Source organism: Garra rufa, chromosome 19, assembly GCF_049309525.1.
Source record: "Garra rufa chromosome 19, GarRuf1.0, whole genome shotgun sequence".
NCBI lineage: Eukaryota > Metazoa > Chordata > Actinopteri > Cypriniformes > Cyprinidae > Garra > Garra rufa.
Genome location: NC_133379.1, coordinates 27,910,526 through 27,925,837, shown reverse-complemented (window position 1 = coordinate 27,925,837; position 15,312 = coordinate 27,910,526). Strand labels below are relative to the sequence as shown.

At 38.5% G+C, this 15,312-nt stretch overlaps 1 protein-coding gene across 1 annotated transcript in view; it reads left to right on the top strand.

The window, feature by feature from the left end:
• The window catches only part of tsc1b (TSC complex subunit 1b), a 30,543-nt gene that overhangs the window by 8,192 nt on the left and 7,039 nt on the right, over nucleotides 1-15,312 (top strand). The window contains exons 7-15 of the mRNA XM_073824380.1: nucleotides 1,205-1,278; nucleotides 1,374-1,552; nucleotides 2,253-2,371; nucleotides 5,995-6,160; nucleotides 6,295-6,413; nucleotides 6,783-6,894; nucleotides 8,227-8,322; nucleotides 8,428-9,040; nucleotides 12,723-12,766. Of these exons, the coding sequence (XP_073680481.1) occupies nucleotides 1,205-1,278; nucleotides 1,374-1,552; nucleotides 2,253-2,371; nucleotides 5,995-6,160; nucleotides 6,295-6,413; nucleotides 6,783-6,894; nucleotides 8,227-8,322; nucleotides 8,428-9,040; nucleotides 12,723-12,766 (1,522 nt within the window). The remainder of the gene's footprint in view (nucleotides 1-1,204; nucleotides 1,279-1,373; nucleotides 1,553-2,252; nucleotides 2,372-5,994; nucleotides 6,161-6,294; nucleotides 6,414-6,782; nucleotides 6,895-8,226; nucleotides 8,323-8,427; nucleotides 9,041-12,722; nucleotides 12,767-15,312) is intronic.

Here is a 15,312-nt window from a genome sequence, read left to right as displayed (position 1 = left end):
TCAAGTGAACGAAATCTTTGGGTATTTTGGATTTTTTGAAAAACCTACTTTTGCGAACTAGTCATAGGTTTTTTAACCGATCGGAACCAAACCAGTGCAGACAGATTCTCTGGAGAGTGAATATCAATAATTATCAAAACAGTTTAGAAACTTTCGATTCACCGTTGCAAAGGGGCGCCAAAACCTTCGAAAGCGGCAGTGCCACTTTTAGTAAAATGCCTATAACTACTGAACAGAATGAGATATCTCCACCAAACACAGAACACTTATCTAAGAGCTCAATCTGAGGTCACAGATTGGCAGACTGGCCACTTGCTGGTGCTATAAGAGGGAAAAAACATTAAAAAGTCTATAACTGTGCAATCATTTGTCCTATCAACATGAAAATCGGTGTGCAAGGTCTTGGTCCGAAGTGCCATAAATGTCTACAGGAACGTTTGCATATCTCTAGACAAGGTTAACGGAGGATGATCGGAACGAAACTCGGTGGGCCTTTTCAACTAATGGCTCCAAAGGTCTGAGAGACATTTGAAAGAAATTGGCCACTAGAGGGTCGATATCGGATTTTTCAAGGGCATAAACAATTATACGTTGCACAGTTTTTTTGCACATATGCACGATATTCCTATCATACTATAGAACTTCTCAGTCCAGACAACTTTGCCTCTAGAACCACTGCTGTCAATTAAACTGTTTGTTAAATGACTAAGAATATGTAAAAAAAAAAAAAAACTAGTTTTGCAAACTAGTCCCCGATTTTTCTGGGGAAAAAACACTGCAGTACAATTATTTGGACCCTCTGGGCCAATAATTATCAAAAATAAATTTGAAGTTTACCCTTTGGAAAGCTAAAAAAAGGTTGTTTAGAAAATGTACTCAAATCCTATAAAGCCTAAAGAAAAGCTCAAAACTTCACAAAACCTGCTGAGCACATGCAACTGGTGATTATGAACAAGCATGCAAAGTTTTAAGGGGATCAGACCACAGCTGGCACTATACCAGTCATAACCCTTAAAAAACATATTATTTCTATGGTAAATTACCTGGATTTATCAAAAATGCTTTTCAAATCATTGATTTAGGTGGTTACCAGCTTGCTAAATAATGTGTTTTTCCATATATGTTTAAATGCCTTAAAGCTCTTGAACTCTGATAATTGCTGCTTGCAGTTGTATTTGTATTTATGTCTGTGTATGTGTTACAGCCCATGCTTGAACATGTCAGAATACATCCAGAATTAGTGACAGGAACCAAGGACCATGAACTAGATCCCAGCCGGTGAGGCAATACTGACTCATGTCACTTTTTTAGTGCATAAACCATGAGCATTATAGTCACCCATATCTATTATTTGGTCTCTTTTCTCTCTACAGGTGGAAGAAATTTGAAATCCACGATATCGTTATTGAGTGTGCCAAAGTCTCTCTGGACCCAAAGGAGGCGTCCTGCGAAGAGGGCTATGCCAGCATGCCTGAGCATTTCTGTGCTCATCTACAACAACGTCCGGCTGATTGCACTGCCAGCCCTTACGGTGACTTCCACAGTAGCTACGGTTAGACTCATCCTCTCTCAATTACCTGTTCAAACCAAGCATACAGCGAAATTGCACCTAAAGGAGAAGATCACTTCCAGAATGAAAATTTCCTCATAATTTACTCACCCCAATGTGAGTAGGGTGGTAATTCCGACTACATCACACGTGCATCATTATGTAATGCCTGAGGTCGAGCTAGTGCAAGACAAGCATTTGTGGGTAAAAAGTATATAAATTTGTATTTTTCTTAAAAGATTCCTTTGAAGCTGCATTGAAACTGCAATCTGTACCTTCAACCCTTTGGCTCCCAATAATCCTGGAATGTTTTCCTCAAAAACCTCAATTTCATTTTGACTGAAGAAAGACATGAAGGGGTGAGTAAAATATAAGGAAATTTTCATTCTGGAAATGAACTTCTCCTTCAGTGTTTTTCTGTCCTAGAGATGGTGAAGTCACTATATAAATAGATTTATTCTTTTGCTTCTAGCATCTGCAAGGTCATGAGTTTAGTTTCTAGGGAATCTGTGAAGTGCTAAAATGTAAACACACAACTGAATAAAAGCATCTGCCAAATGCATAAAATGAAATAAGGAATAAAGCTAGGCAAGATAAAAACTAGCATGCTAATTTAGTCGCAGTCTATTTTCAGGCAAACTCTGTTTTTATAGCAGTGGCAGGATGTTTTTTTTGTGGACATAATTTTGCTGTCCCTTTCCAGGAAGTTCTTCCTCGACTCATTTCTCCACCCCTCGTCAGCCTGTCGTCCCGCCCTTGGCCCTGTCCTCTTTCTCAGGGACTCAGCCCCCGTATCGCAGCCCCACTGGAACCCGTCGGCAGGTGAGAGTCCACCGAACTTGGAAATCTACAATCCAGTTTTTAGTTTATAATTTGTTTGTTTTAGTGTGAGTTTGGTGTGGAACTACCAGTTTGAATCCAGTGAATCATATAAACTGATTCGGATTGGCACACTAGTCTATCTAACCGCACCAGTGCAGGAATCGGCGTTTGCTTCCCTCCTCCCTCTTGTTGTTTGTCAGCTTGTCAGCTGTTGTCCATAAATCACCCATCCCTGAACCCCTCCCTTTCCACTGCACACCGGAGCTCCCCCTCCTTCTCCCACCATGAATCATCTCCTTGTTCTCAAGGCAGGCTGAGGAGCCGAGAGGAAAGGAGGGGAGAGGTGTTGAGTCATTCCGGTGGGTGTGCAGGGCTTTAAAAAGAAAAAAAACATGCCATCTCTTAGCTGACGCAGAAACGGTTGTCTTGGTGATGTGAATGACGCTGGAGCGCTTTCTCCTGGCCTGTCACCTCCCACGGTCAGGACCTTTATTCTGCTGAATGCTCCGCAGAATGAAAACAAACAACATTGCGTTTGCGTTTTAATGAGGCTCACAGTCGTTGGTAATTGATCATATGTTAATATTTTCTCACAATTTAAGATTATGTGCTCACAGTTTTGTGATTTGGTAAATGCTTATCATTAGGGGTGCATTGATCTGGAAATTAGAGGTTGATGCAGATAACGGTTATTTTATAACTGTGATAGCAATCTGATTGCCAGTGTTTCTCAAACACAGTGCTTTGCAAAAGTATTCGATTTTTCATTTTCACATTTTAAACTGCTTTAAATTACTTATTCCCCCCACATCAATCCATACACCATAATGTCAAAGCAAAAATAGAATTGTCTTCATAAATTTATCAAAAATAAAAAACTGAAATAAGTGCATTGCATAGGTATTCTCTGTATAACTCTGTACTTAGATGAAGCACGTTTATGGCCTCAAGTCTTTTTGGGTATGATGCGACAAACATCAGCATTTGGCAATTATCTGCCATTCTTCTCGTCAGCTCTCCACCTCTCACGATCTGTCAGGTTGGATGGAGGCAGATGCACATTTTCAGGTTTCTCCAAAAGTATTTGATTGTGTTCAAGCCCAGGCTGTGGCTGGGCCACTCAAGGACATTCACAGAGTTAATATAAGCTGTGTGAAGCTTGCTGTGTGCTTTGGGTCATTGTCCTGTTGGAAAATGAACCTTCTGCCAATGCTCTGGACTGGGTTTTCATTTAGGCTATCTTAATATTTTGGTGCATTGAGCTTTTCTTCTACTTTGACGAGTCCCTTAGTCCCTGCCACTGAAAAACAGTTCTACCGAATGAGGCTGCTACCACCACATTTTACTTTTGGGATGGTATTCTGCAGGTGTTAAGCAGTGCTTGGTTTCCTTCAAACATTACGCTTGGAATTGAGGTTCATCAGACCACAGAATCTTGTTTCTCACAGTCTGAGGGTCTTTTAGGTGCTTTTTTGCAAATGCCAAGTGTGTTTACTGAGGAGAGGATTGAGTCTTGGCACACTGCCATAAAGTCCAGATCAGTGGAGTGTTGCAGTGATGTTTCTCCTGTCTTCACATATGATCATGGAGCTCAACAAGAGTGACCATCAGCTTCTTGGTCATCACTCTAACCAAATCCCTTCTCCATTGAATGCTCTGTTTGGCCAGGAGGCCAGCTCTAGACAGAATCTTGGCTTTTTCAAACTTCTTCCATTAAGGGTAACGGAGACTACATGCTTCTGTGAACCTTCAATCCAGCAGATTTTTTTTTTCTGAACTCTTAACCAGATGTGTGGCTTCATGCAATCCTGTCTCTGAGCTCTACAGGCAGGTTTTTTTTTTTTTTTTTTTTTTTACCTCAGGGCTTGGTTTTTGCTCTGATATGCATTTTCAGCTGTTAGGCCTCTTATTAAGACGTGTGCCTTTCCAAATCATTGAATTGAATTTGCCACAGGTTAACTTCACTCGAAATGTAGTAACATCCACAAACAATACGAATGCTCCTGAGCTAAATTTCAACTGTCCCAGATAAGGGTATGAATACTTATGCAACGGAATTATTTAAGTTTTTTTTTTTTTTTTTTAAATTGGCAAAGATGTTAAAAACCTTTTTTTTTTTTGCTTTGCCATTATGGTGTATGGAATGTAGATTGATTTGGAAAAAAAGTAATTTAAAGCAGTTTAACATAAGGCAGCAACATAAAATGTGAACAAAATGAAGGGGTATGAATACTTTCACAAAGCACTGTAGAGCTCAGAGTGCAGCATGTCTCTAAAAGGGAAAGTACATTTCAAGATCTAGTGATCTTACAGAGTTAAACTTGAGGTTAGTGCTAAATAATCATTTCAGTCTTAAAATAAGTAGAAACATTTATATATGGTAATATTGGCTGATAAGAAATATGCAATATTCGCCACAGCCATATCACCCTGCAGCCCAAGATCGGTTGCTCACTGAAGCTAAGCAGGGCTGAGCCTGGTCAGTACCTGGATGGGAGACCTCCTGGGAAAACTAGGTTGCTGTTGGAAGAGGTGTTAGTGAGGCCAGCAGGGGGTGCTCACCCTGTGGTCTATGTGGGTCCTAATGCCCCAGTATAGTGACGGGGACACTATACTGTAAAAAGCACCGTCTTTCGGATGAGACGTTAAACCGAGGTCCTGTGGTCACAAAAAATCCCATGGCACTTCTCGTAAAGAGTAGGGGTGTAACCCCGGTGTCCTGGCCAAATTCCCTCCACTTGCCCTAGTCAATCATGGCCTCCTAATAATCCCCTTTCATTGAATTGGCTATATCACTCTCTCCTTTCCACCTGTAGCTGGTGTGTGGTGAGCTCACTGGCGCCGTTGTACAGTGGCTGCCGTCGCATCATCCAAGTGGATGCCGCATACTGGTGGTGGTTGAGGAGAGATCCCCCATATGACTGTAGAGCGCTTTGGGTGTACGGCAATACACAATTAAAGCGCTATGTAAATGCATCATTCATTCATATTGGTCCATAACCCATGTGGTGCTCATATTGTGCTTTATTAGTTTTCACTATGCTTTAAAATTGCTAACAAAATACATTTGTGACCCTGGACCACAAAACCAGTCATAAGGTTAAATTTGACAAAACTGAGATGTATACCTCATATGGAAGCTCAATAAATAAGCTTTCTATTGATATATGGTTTGACAATATTTGGCAGAGATACGTGTATTTGAAAATCTGTAATCTGAGGGTGCAAAAAAATAAAAATACTGAGAAAATCACCTTTAAAGTTGTCCAAATTAAGTTCTTAACAATGCATATTACTAATCAAAAATTACATTTTGATATATTTTCAGTAGGAATTTTACAAAAAAATCTTCATGGAACATGATCTTTACTTAATTTCCTAATGATTTTTGGCATAAAAGAAAAATCAATAATTTTGACCCATACAATGTATTTTTGGCTATTGCTACAAATATATCCCAGCGACTTAAGACTGGTTTTGTGGTCCAGGGTCACATTTTACATTGTACAGTTTGTGAACTGTTTGTTTTGGATGGATAAAGAATAAATCCATTAAATGCCATCACTGGAGTCTGCATGAGCACTCAAGTGACTTATTTTGTGTGTGCTTGTGTTTATTTATAGAACTCCAGCTGTGAATTTAATGCCACATATGGCTTTAAGGATTCCCTCTGGAGCCCCTCCTCCCAGTGTGGCATGGCCACACCCCCTTCCTCCCGTGGGATGTCACCGAACCCGGAACTGTCCCAGAGTGCCTCTCACCTACCGAGCCGCCTCTACAGCACACCTGGTGACTATACTGTCTATGCTTGTTCACAGACAATATTGACATTTAGCATGTTGGCACAGGTAGGCACACCTGGGCCTCTGTTTCCCCAGGTACTAGTATGAATTTGGTTTTGTATTTTTTTTTTTTTCCTGTAGCAGGTGGTAAAGGCACCCCGTCCTCAAGCACCCCTGCAGCCGCCTCACCTCCTCCCAGCCTCACCGATGAGTTTCCCCCAGTGTCTCTGCCTCGTAGTACCGCCAGCCCGCCATGCAAGGTACTTCTGTGGAGGATGGCCTTTTGTATGAATCTGCGGTATTCCCCTAAAGGGATAGTTCACCCATAAAATTAAATTCTGTCATAATTTACTCATGTCAAAAACCTTTATGACTATATTTTTCTTCTGTAGAATACAAAGAAATAGATATTTTTTAAATTGTAAAACATTATAAAAAATGTAAACTTGTAAAATGAAAGTCAGTATGGTTTTGACATTTATTGTATGGACAAAAGTAGTTTACAGAATTTTCATTTTTGAGTGAAATATCATTTGAAGTCTTCCTTGTTAAAACACCCTCAAGTTTGAGACCATTTTACTTGTGTATAGTTTCACTACAAACTATTTTAAATGTTCCATGCTCTTTAGGATGGTAGACCTTTCGACCACACCAAACCCGTCTTGGTCAGACAGGAGCCGGTCAGACAGGAGCCAGATAGAGAGCTCGAGAAAACTGGACCTGAAACAATCAATCACAGAGGTATGTTACAAGAATCACTCAAAGCATAAAAAATTGTGTATTATAATAAACACAGTTGATAAAAGTGTTTTTTTTTTTTTTTATAAGATGTTGTCCGTTCGTGTAGATGCTACAGTTAAGGTCAAAACATTACATACAGCTTGGTAATTACTTTTACCAAAATAAGAGGGATTATACAAAATGCATGTTATTTTTTTTATTTAGTATTGATTTGAATAAGATATTTCACATAAAAGACGTTTACACATAGTCCAAAAGAGAAAATTATAGTTGAATTTTAAAAATTACCTCCTTCAAAAGTTTACATACACTTGATTTCTAATACTGTGTTGTTACCTGAATGATCCACAACTGTGATTTTTTTTTGTTTGTTTAGTGATAGTTGTTCATGAGTCCCTTGTTTGTCCTGAACAGTTAAACTGCCCGCTGTTCTTCAAAAAAATTCTTTCAGGTCCCACAAACTCTTTGGTTTTTCAGCATTTTTGTGAATTTAAACCCTTTCCAACACTGACTGTATGATTTTGAAATCCATCTTTTCACACTGAGAACAACTGAGACTCATAGGCAACTATTACAGAAGGTTCAAACGCTCACTGATGCACCAGATGGAAAAACTATGCATTAAGAGCCAGGAGGTAAAAACTTTGCAGAATTTGAAGATCAGATTAAATTTAACTTATTTTGTCTTCTGGGAAACATGTAATCTTGTAATCAATGTATCTTCTGTAGCTTCCGAAGGGCAGTACTAAATGAAAAAAATATGATATTTAGGCGAAACAAGAAAAATGTACACATCTTTATTCTGTTTAAAAGTTTACACCCCTGGATCTTAATGCGTTGTGTTTCCTTCTAAAGCATCACAGTCATTGTTGGAAAGGGTTCAAATACATAAAGATGCAAAAAAACAAAAAAATTGTGGGACCTAAAGAATTTTTTTTAAAGAACAGTGGGCAATTTAACTGTTCAGGACAAAAAAAGCACTCATGAACAACTATAGCTAAACAAAAAAACACAGATGTGGGTCGTTCAGGTAACAACACAGTATTAAGAATCAAGTGTGTGTAAACTTTTGAACAGAGTAATTTTGATCAATTTAACTTATTTTCTCTTGTGGACAATATGTAAACGTTTTTTTTATGTGAAATATCTTACTCAGGTCAGTACTAAATAAAAAAAACATATATTATAATAACATTTTGGTAGGTTATTTAAAGAATATTATTATAAAGAATTACCTTTTTTATGTTTTTTGTTCTGTGGTGGAAACAAGCTTCCATAATATATGTCATTATTAAGAAGTTAAGAAGTTATTAAGTCTTTTATCTGACACAGATGGCAGATGTGAGAACATGCCCATGACCCTGACCGAGCTCTCTGTGTACATGAAGGAGCACGAACAACTGAGGATCGAGAAAGAGAGGGAGGACGGTATGAACTATGATTTTCTTTTTCTTTTTTTCACACCGAGTGTCTGTTTGTGGCCTTTGCTGTATTTTGAGTCGCATCATAATTTTCTATCTTCCATCCTTTAAGCTGCCATCACAGAGGAGCTTCTGAAGTTAACCGAAGAAAAGCGGGATTTAGCTGGCCTTCGTGGATTTGACTCTCCATTCTTCAGTACCACAGAAACCCTGACAGGAGCGCAAGAGAAACCCCTGCCCTCTTCTATCCTTGGCAGCTCGATAAGAGACCCTCACAACGCCATCTCCACACCCGACAAGACCGAGATCACACCCGGGGACAGAGGCAGAGTCAGCAGAGGCCCATCCCAGGAGCATCCCTGGACCTTCCAGCCAGTGTTCATGCCCATAGAGCACCCAACACACAGCCTCCTTCATCGGAGCCCCTCCGCACCGGAGGACGAGGCTCTTAAATATGGCTTGTGCTCCCCGAGCCCATGCAAGCCGCCACCCCTGCCGTATGAGGCTCTGTTTGACCTTGCCCTACCTCGGGCGGCCTCGCTCTTCGTAGGGAGGAAGACCTCAGAGATTGTGCAGCGAGTAGCCTTGGAGAGGATCCAGAGAGGTGATGTGGGCAAGCAAGGTGAGGAGACGGGTGTTGAGGGGGTTGTGTCTGCCTCTCCCCTGGAGGTGCTGGATCGCCTTGTGCAGCAGGGCGGTGACGCCCATGACAAAGTGTTAAAGAGGTAAGCCTTTGGCTTTTGTTATTGCTTTGCTTTTGGTCATGGGGCTTGGTGAATAAAGATCTGAGCTGATAATCAAAAGGTTATAAGTTTGAACCCTGCAAGGCATTAAAATGAGTTGTCTCTGTTGTGTCTATGAGTAAGGCACTTAGATAGTTCACCCCAAAACAAGAAGTCTGTCATCCTTAATTAGATTGAATTAAAAGCCTAAATTAAAGGATTAGTTCACTCCTGAATTAAAAATGTCATGATAATTTACTTACCCACAAGTCATCAAAGATGTTAAATGTCTTTCTTTCTTTAGTCAAAAAGTAATTAAGGTTTTTGAGGAAAACATTTCATGGGGATCAGCGGGTTGAAGGTCCAAATTGCAGTTTCAGTGCAGCTTCAAAGGGCTCTACACGATCCCAGAATATAGGTCTTATGTAGTGAAACGAACGGCCTTTTCACCCACACTTTTCAACCACACTTTTCAACCACAAATGCTCATCTTGCACTAGCTCTGCAATGAGTGTTCTTAGTTCTTCGTCTGTGTACTCCAGTGTTAACTTTGACAGCAAATTTTGATTTAGTTCTAGGCATAGTCTTTTGACTAAAATGCCATTTCACGAGTTCGCCCTTACATCTAATCTGCTTGAGCGAGCATTAAGCATATTTTGGCGTGCTGTCCGGGGGAAGGGTTCCGGGCCGGAATACAGGCCGGAACCATAGAACTCCCCCTGCTAGTGTAGGATCGAAACAGATTAGAAGTGGAGAGTAGGGGTGGAGGAGGGATGCCAAGAAACTATCGCTGGATGGAGGTAAGACGGCTGGTAATATATAGAGGATGCGCTGATTGAATGATTGGTTAAACAGGTTGCACCTGTGCCGAATGGGTTGATTATCTGATCGTGCTCCTCCTGAACCTTGTTTAATCAAACATCATTTAGTTTTAAACATATTTTAGTCGTTTGAATTGTTTTCTTCGACTACATATCATAAGATTTTAGTCTACTAAATCTACGGTAAATTTAGTCTGCCAAAATCTAATAAGTTTAGTTACAGTGTAATGCATTTATTAAGGATTTCTCAAAAAGCTCATTGTATAGGTTTGATATTAAGGTTTCACCATGATAGATACCGATTTAAATGCGGTGACGCACAACATGCCTTTATATTAAAATGAAATAAAATCACTTCTCATAAACAGCAAAACATGTTCTTCTTTTCAGTGAAATAACAATGGATATATAGACTTATTAATCATTCTTTATAACAACTAGTTTACCACATTCTTCATTCTTACAAGCAGACATTTATTTCTATGAATAACTTTTGATGAATCTTTATTAGGGCTACTAAAGTGATTCAGTCAAGATCAGTGAGTGATTTTCTGTTTTTCTTTTGTTGCTTGATTAACATCAGTGTCTCAGACAATAGCAACTAAATTAGGCTGCTGTCCCTTTAAAACCAAATGCACAGATACAATGTACTGATACACGTCCGATGTTCTCCATGATTTTTACGTTTACTTAAGACGTAATCGACTATGTTTACGTGAATACTCATCCAAATGGACAATTCAGCATCATTTTGAGTTTATTTCTCCATTCATGTGATGCAAAAGAGTACTCATGTGCTGTGTGAGAGGCGCTGCTTCGGTGTCTAAGCTCAGAAAACCGGACCGAATTGAGTCCTCCTTTGCATCGTCAAATTTATCCATATGTCTGCTCTTCTCTTACTCCCAGATATTAATATTTTTGAACGTTTTATGAGACGTGCAGCAAGTTCATGTTAGCTTATGTCCCGGTTAGATCTATAGGCTGTGATACAGTTGATATTATGTACACATCTAACCTCAGACGCAGAAGGTTCGTTCTAAATGAATCTCTCCTTAAAAAATCCCTCCTTAACATTTTCGTCTCATTTTTATTCGTTGATGAAAATGTCAATAGATTTCCGTCATAGTTTTTGTCATTCAAAACTAGTTTTAGTTCATAATAGTCTCGTTTTCGTTTCATCAATGAAATTATTCATCAATGAAATTAACATTGGTGTATTCTATGTAAAAAAAAATCACTGTTTGACCTTTATCTGTAAAGGCCATTTGACTTTCTTTGCACGTTCACTTTGTAAACACTGGGTCGGTACTTCTGCCTACATCAAGCGTGACCTTTCCAACATGACTGCGTAATGCATGAAGTCGTGGACGCAGAGCTAGTGCAAGATGTGCATTTGTGGTTAAAAAGGACATGCGTTATATTATTTTTTTTTTAGAAAATGACTGAACGTTTTGCTAGATAAGACTCTTATTCGTTGGCTAGGATCATGTAGAGCTCTTTGAAGCTGAATTTTGTTTTTCAACTCATTGAGTCCCATTGAAGTCCACTATACAGAGAAAAATCCTGGAATGTTTTCCTCAATCCTTTCTTTTCAACTGAAGAAAGAAAAACATGAACATCTTGGATAACATAGGGGTGAGTAAATCAGGAAATTTCTAAATAAAATCAAAGTGAAATAATACTTTAAATCTCTTCATCATATAAAGCGATCATATCTCTTCACAAGACTTAGATTAAACTGCTAGGGTTTCATTTTGCAACACCTTCATAACATTTTTAAATTTTTCAAGTTTTATGTACTTCAGTGGAGAAACAGAAACGTCTTAGGTTTCATTAAAAAAAAATATCTTAATTTGAGTTTTTGAAGAGTAACCAAAGTCTTACAGGTTTGAAATTACATGAAGAAGAGTAAATGATGACAGAATTTTCGTTTTTGGGTGAACAACCTAAAGTTGTAAACTTTAACCAGACTTGCCAAGTATCCACCAAAAGTGTGACATGACAAAATCAGCCAGTCAAGACTTGATGAGTAATATGGAGAGAAAGAATTATGTTTCTCACTCATAAGTGCGATTTGCTCAGTCAGTCATGTGCTCAGAATTCGTAATTATTATTACAAGGCAATTATTTCTGACTCCACACAAAGGGCACATCAGCAACATGCTTGCTAAGAATCATCCAGATCATCTTAACCACCACCATAGCAAGATGCTATCAACCGCCGAAAACACATTAACAAACTAACAGACTAACAACCACCCGAAAACATCTTAGCAATCATCCAGAACGACCATGCAATCAAGTAGCAACTTGCTAACAAGCTTCCCAGAACTCCTTCCTTGTGCTAAGGAGGTTTACATGCAACAAGAATAACTTGTTTTCTACAGAAAATAAACAATCTAGTTTACAGTTTCCAAACTAGAAGATTTGCTAAAGGGCAAATTTGCTGCTGTTGCTCTGAGGCTGTTTCTTTTAAAAAAGAACTGGGTCAGACTAGTTGCAGATTTGCCTACTAACTCACTATCCCACTGAAACAACTGTCTGCATTGTCCTATATCACATCCACTGCCACGCAAATCAGTCTACAGTGCAACAGCAGAGCCTGTGTTAACAGAACACAATCAGAGCTCTTTCTCTCTCTTCCTGCCATGCGCAGGCCTTACTAGAAGACACATAATTGAGTTGGGTTACTGGTCTCACACAAATTGAGGTGTTCTGGCTCTGGTCAGAGAGGGTTCTGTGTGGAAAGGCTTCCTCTGCCAGAAAAGCAGTGTGTCCGAAATTATTGTCACATTGCCACTGACCTTGTTGATCCTGTGTTTTCTCCCTTCCTTTTCTTCCAACATTTCCGCAATCGCTCTCAGATTGCCCCTGCCAAGCAAGTCAGCTGACTGGACACACTTTGGAGGTAAACAACATTACATGAGCACACATTCACTACTTGTGGAAAAGTTCTTTTAGAGTACAGGGAAACAGTGCTGTGTTTTCAACAAGGGGATAAACATTTAAAAGATTATCAAAGGAATAGGGCACCCAAAAATTAACATTCAGTCATAATTTTCACATGACTTTCTTACTTCTGAAAATGAAAAAAGATAAGATTTAGAAAAAGTTTCGCACCCCTTTCAATTACATTGACACATTTCTCAAACTGCCTTCTTTTATGTTCCACAGAAGAAAAACAGACATGTTATTTTTGTGTGAACTTTAAGTAATTGTTTCCGTCTCTTATGTTGGTGGTCATAATGTGACGTTAATACACACTTTAGTAACACCCCTATTATCGACACTTTTGGTAGTGCAATACATTAATTATTGATGACACATAAACCTATGAATTTATTGTTTCTAATCAAAGCAGTTTTTGTTATATACAGTTGAGGTCATAAGTTTACATACACCTTGCAGAATCTGCAAAACCGTTATTTTAACCCTTAATAAAAGGGGTCATACAAAATGCATGTTTTTTTTATTTAGTACTCACCTGAATAAGATATTTTACATAAAAGACATCTACATATAGTCCACAAGAGAAAATAATAGATAAATTTATAAAAATTACTCCGTTCAAAAGTTTACATACACTTGATTCTTAATACTGTGTTGTAGGGCTGCACGATTTGGAGAAAAAATCTAATTGCGATTTTTCTGATCAAAATTGCGATTTGCGATTTAAAATGCGATTTACTACTATTTCATAAAAGAGCAACAGGTTTGATATGGTTGTTTCAACAGAACCAAAGAAAGACCAAGCATAATCACAAAGTATGCTACACTGTTCTACTGTTTATTTAAAACCTCTTTAAACCTATTTTAAAACCAACATTGTTGCCTTTTTTAAAATAAAGTTGTCAGTTATCATGACATATTAAGAAAATAACTACAGAATCTTAAATAAAATTAACAATTAAAATGCTATAATAAAATATTATTAAAATCTTTTATAATATATATATATATATATATATATATATATATATATATATATATATATATATAATTTTATAATAAAATATTATTAAAATCTTAAACTTTTAGGAATCCAAACACACTGTGAACAATTTTACATCAGTAAAACACTAATGATAACCTACATTAAGAGACACTTTGTTGGGAAGTTGAGCCGCTGCTCCCGCTCATCTTTTCCAAATGGCGTTAACGTTATTTGCTCAGTACCTGCAGTAGAGACCTGCACTCCTACGGGAGTATAGCGGGACCCGAGGCAACCGACTGCGGCGCGGGACAAAACTTGATGGGCGAGTGCGGCTGTTCGGGACGCGGGAAAATAAAATGATTCGCGGGACCCCCGCAAAATAGAAATAGGCTATCTAAAAAGCAAATATTGTTATTAATCTATTGCACAAAAGCAGCAAGAACAACTAGTATATAACTTACAGCTAGTAAGCACAAGGATAGGCAGTCATCAGAGGTTAGAATCCACTCACTGCTCAAACATTCTTGCACAGTGCTGAATATTGCGTGCTCGCGAATTAAAACACACGAATTGTAGACATTGTGAAAGATTCATTGTGCATAATATTCATTGTGTTAGAGCTTTATGAGATCGCATATGAACTGAGATGTCAACTTTAGCTTTGTCTGCTTGCATTCTGCTATGGATACACACAATAGCTCATGCTTGCTCTTCTGTTAAGAATAACAGTGGTTTGTGAATGTTGATGCTTAGCCTATATAACAAATATTTTATCAGGAGCGTTTATGCTGGGGTTTTGTGAAATTACGAGATGTTACAAAACTGTTTCATGTAAATTCAATTGATGTACTGAGAAAAACTATATAGGTTACTTTTATGCGGGCAGGAGCGGGACAAAACATGAATGTCGAGGCGGGAACTGAACGAGATAAACATATTTCTGCGGACGCGGGACTGAAAAATACGTCCTGTGCATGTCTCTACATGCAGTGTTAAAATGCCCCCTATTGGTTAAACTCTGCATCAAACGTAATATAAGCATGAAGACGTAATGTGCACATGAAGCGACCTGTCAGAAACGACTTAAATGCTTGTTACCACATTTGATAATCAATCGAAATAATCGCAGCTCTTGCGATTTGAAAATCGCACCCTTTCAAATCGCGATTTCGGTTTAAAAACGATTAATCGTGCAGCCCTACTGTGTTGTTACCTGAATAATCCACAGCTGTTATTTTTATTTAAAAAAAATTGTGTCTAGTGATGGTGGTTCACAATTCCCTTGTTTGTCCTGAACAATTAAACTGCCCACTGTTCTTTAGAAAAATCCTTTAGGTCCCATAAATTATTTGGTTTTTCAGCATTTTTGTGTATTTGAACCTTTTCCAACAAAGACTGTATGATTTTTAAGATTCATCTTTTCATGCTGAGGACAACTGAGGGACTACAGAAGGTTCAAACGCTCACTGAAGCTCCAGAAGGAAACATGATGCACTAGGAGCCGGGGGGTGTAAACTTTT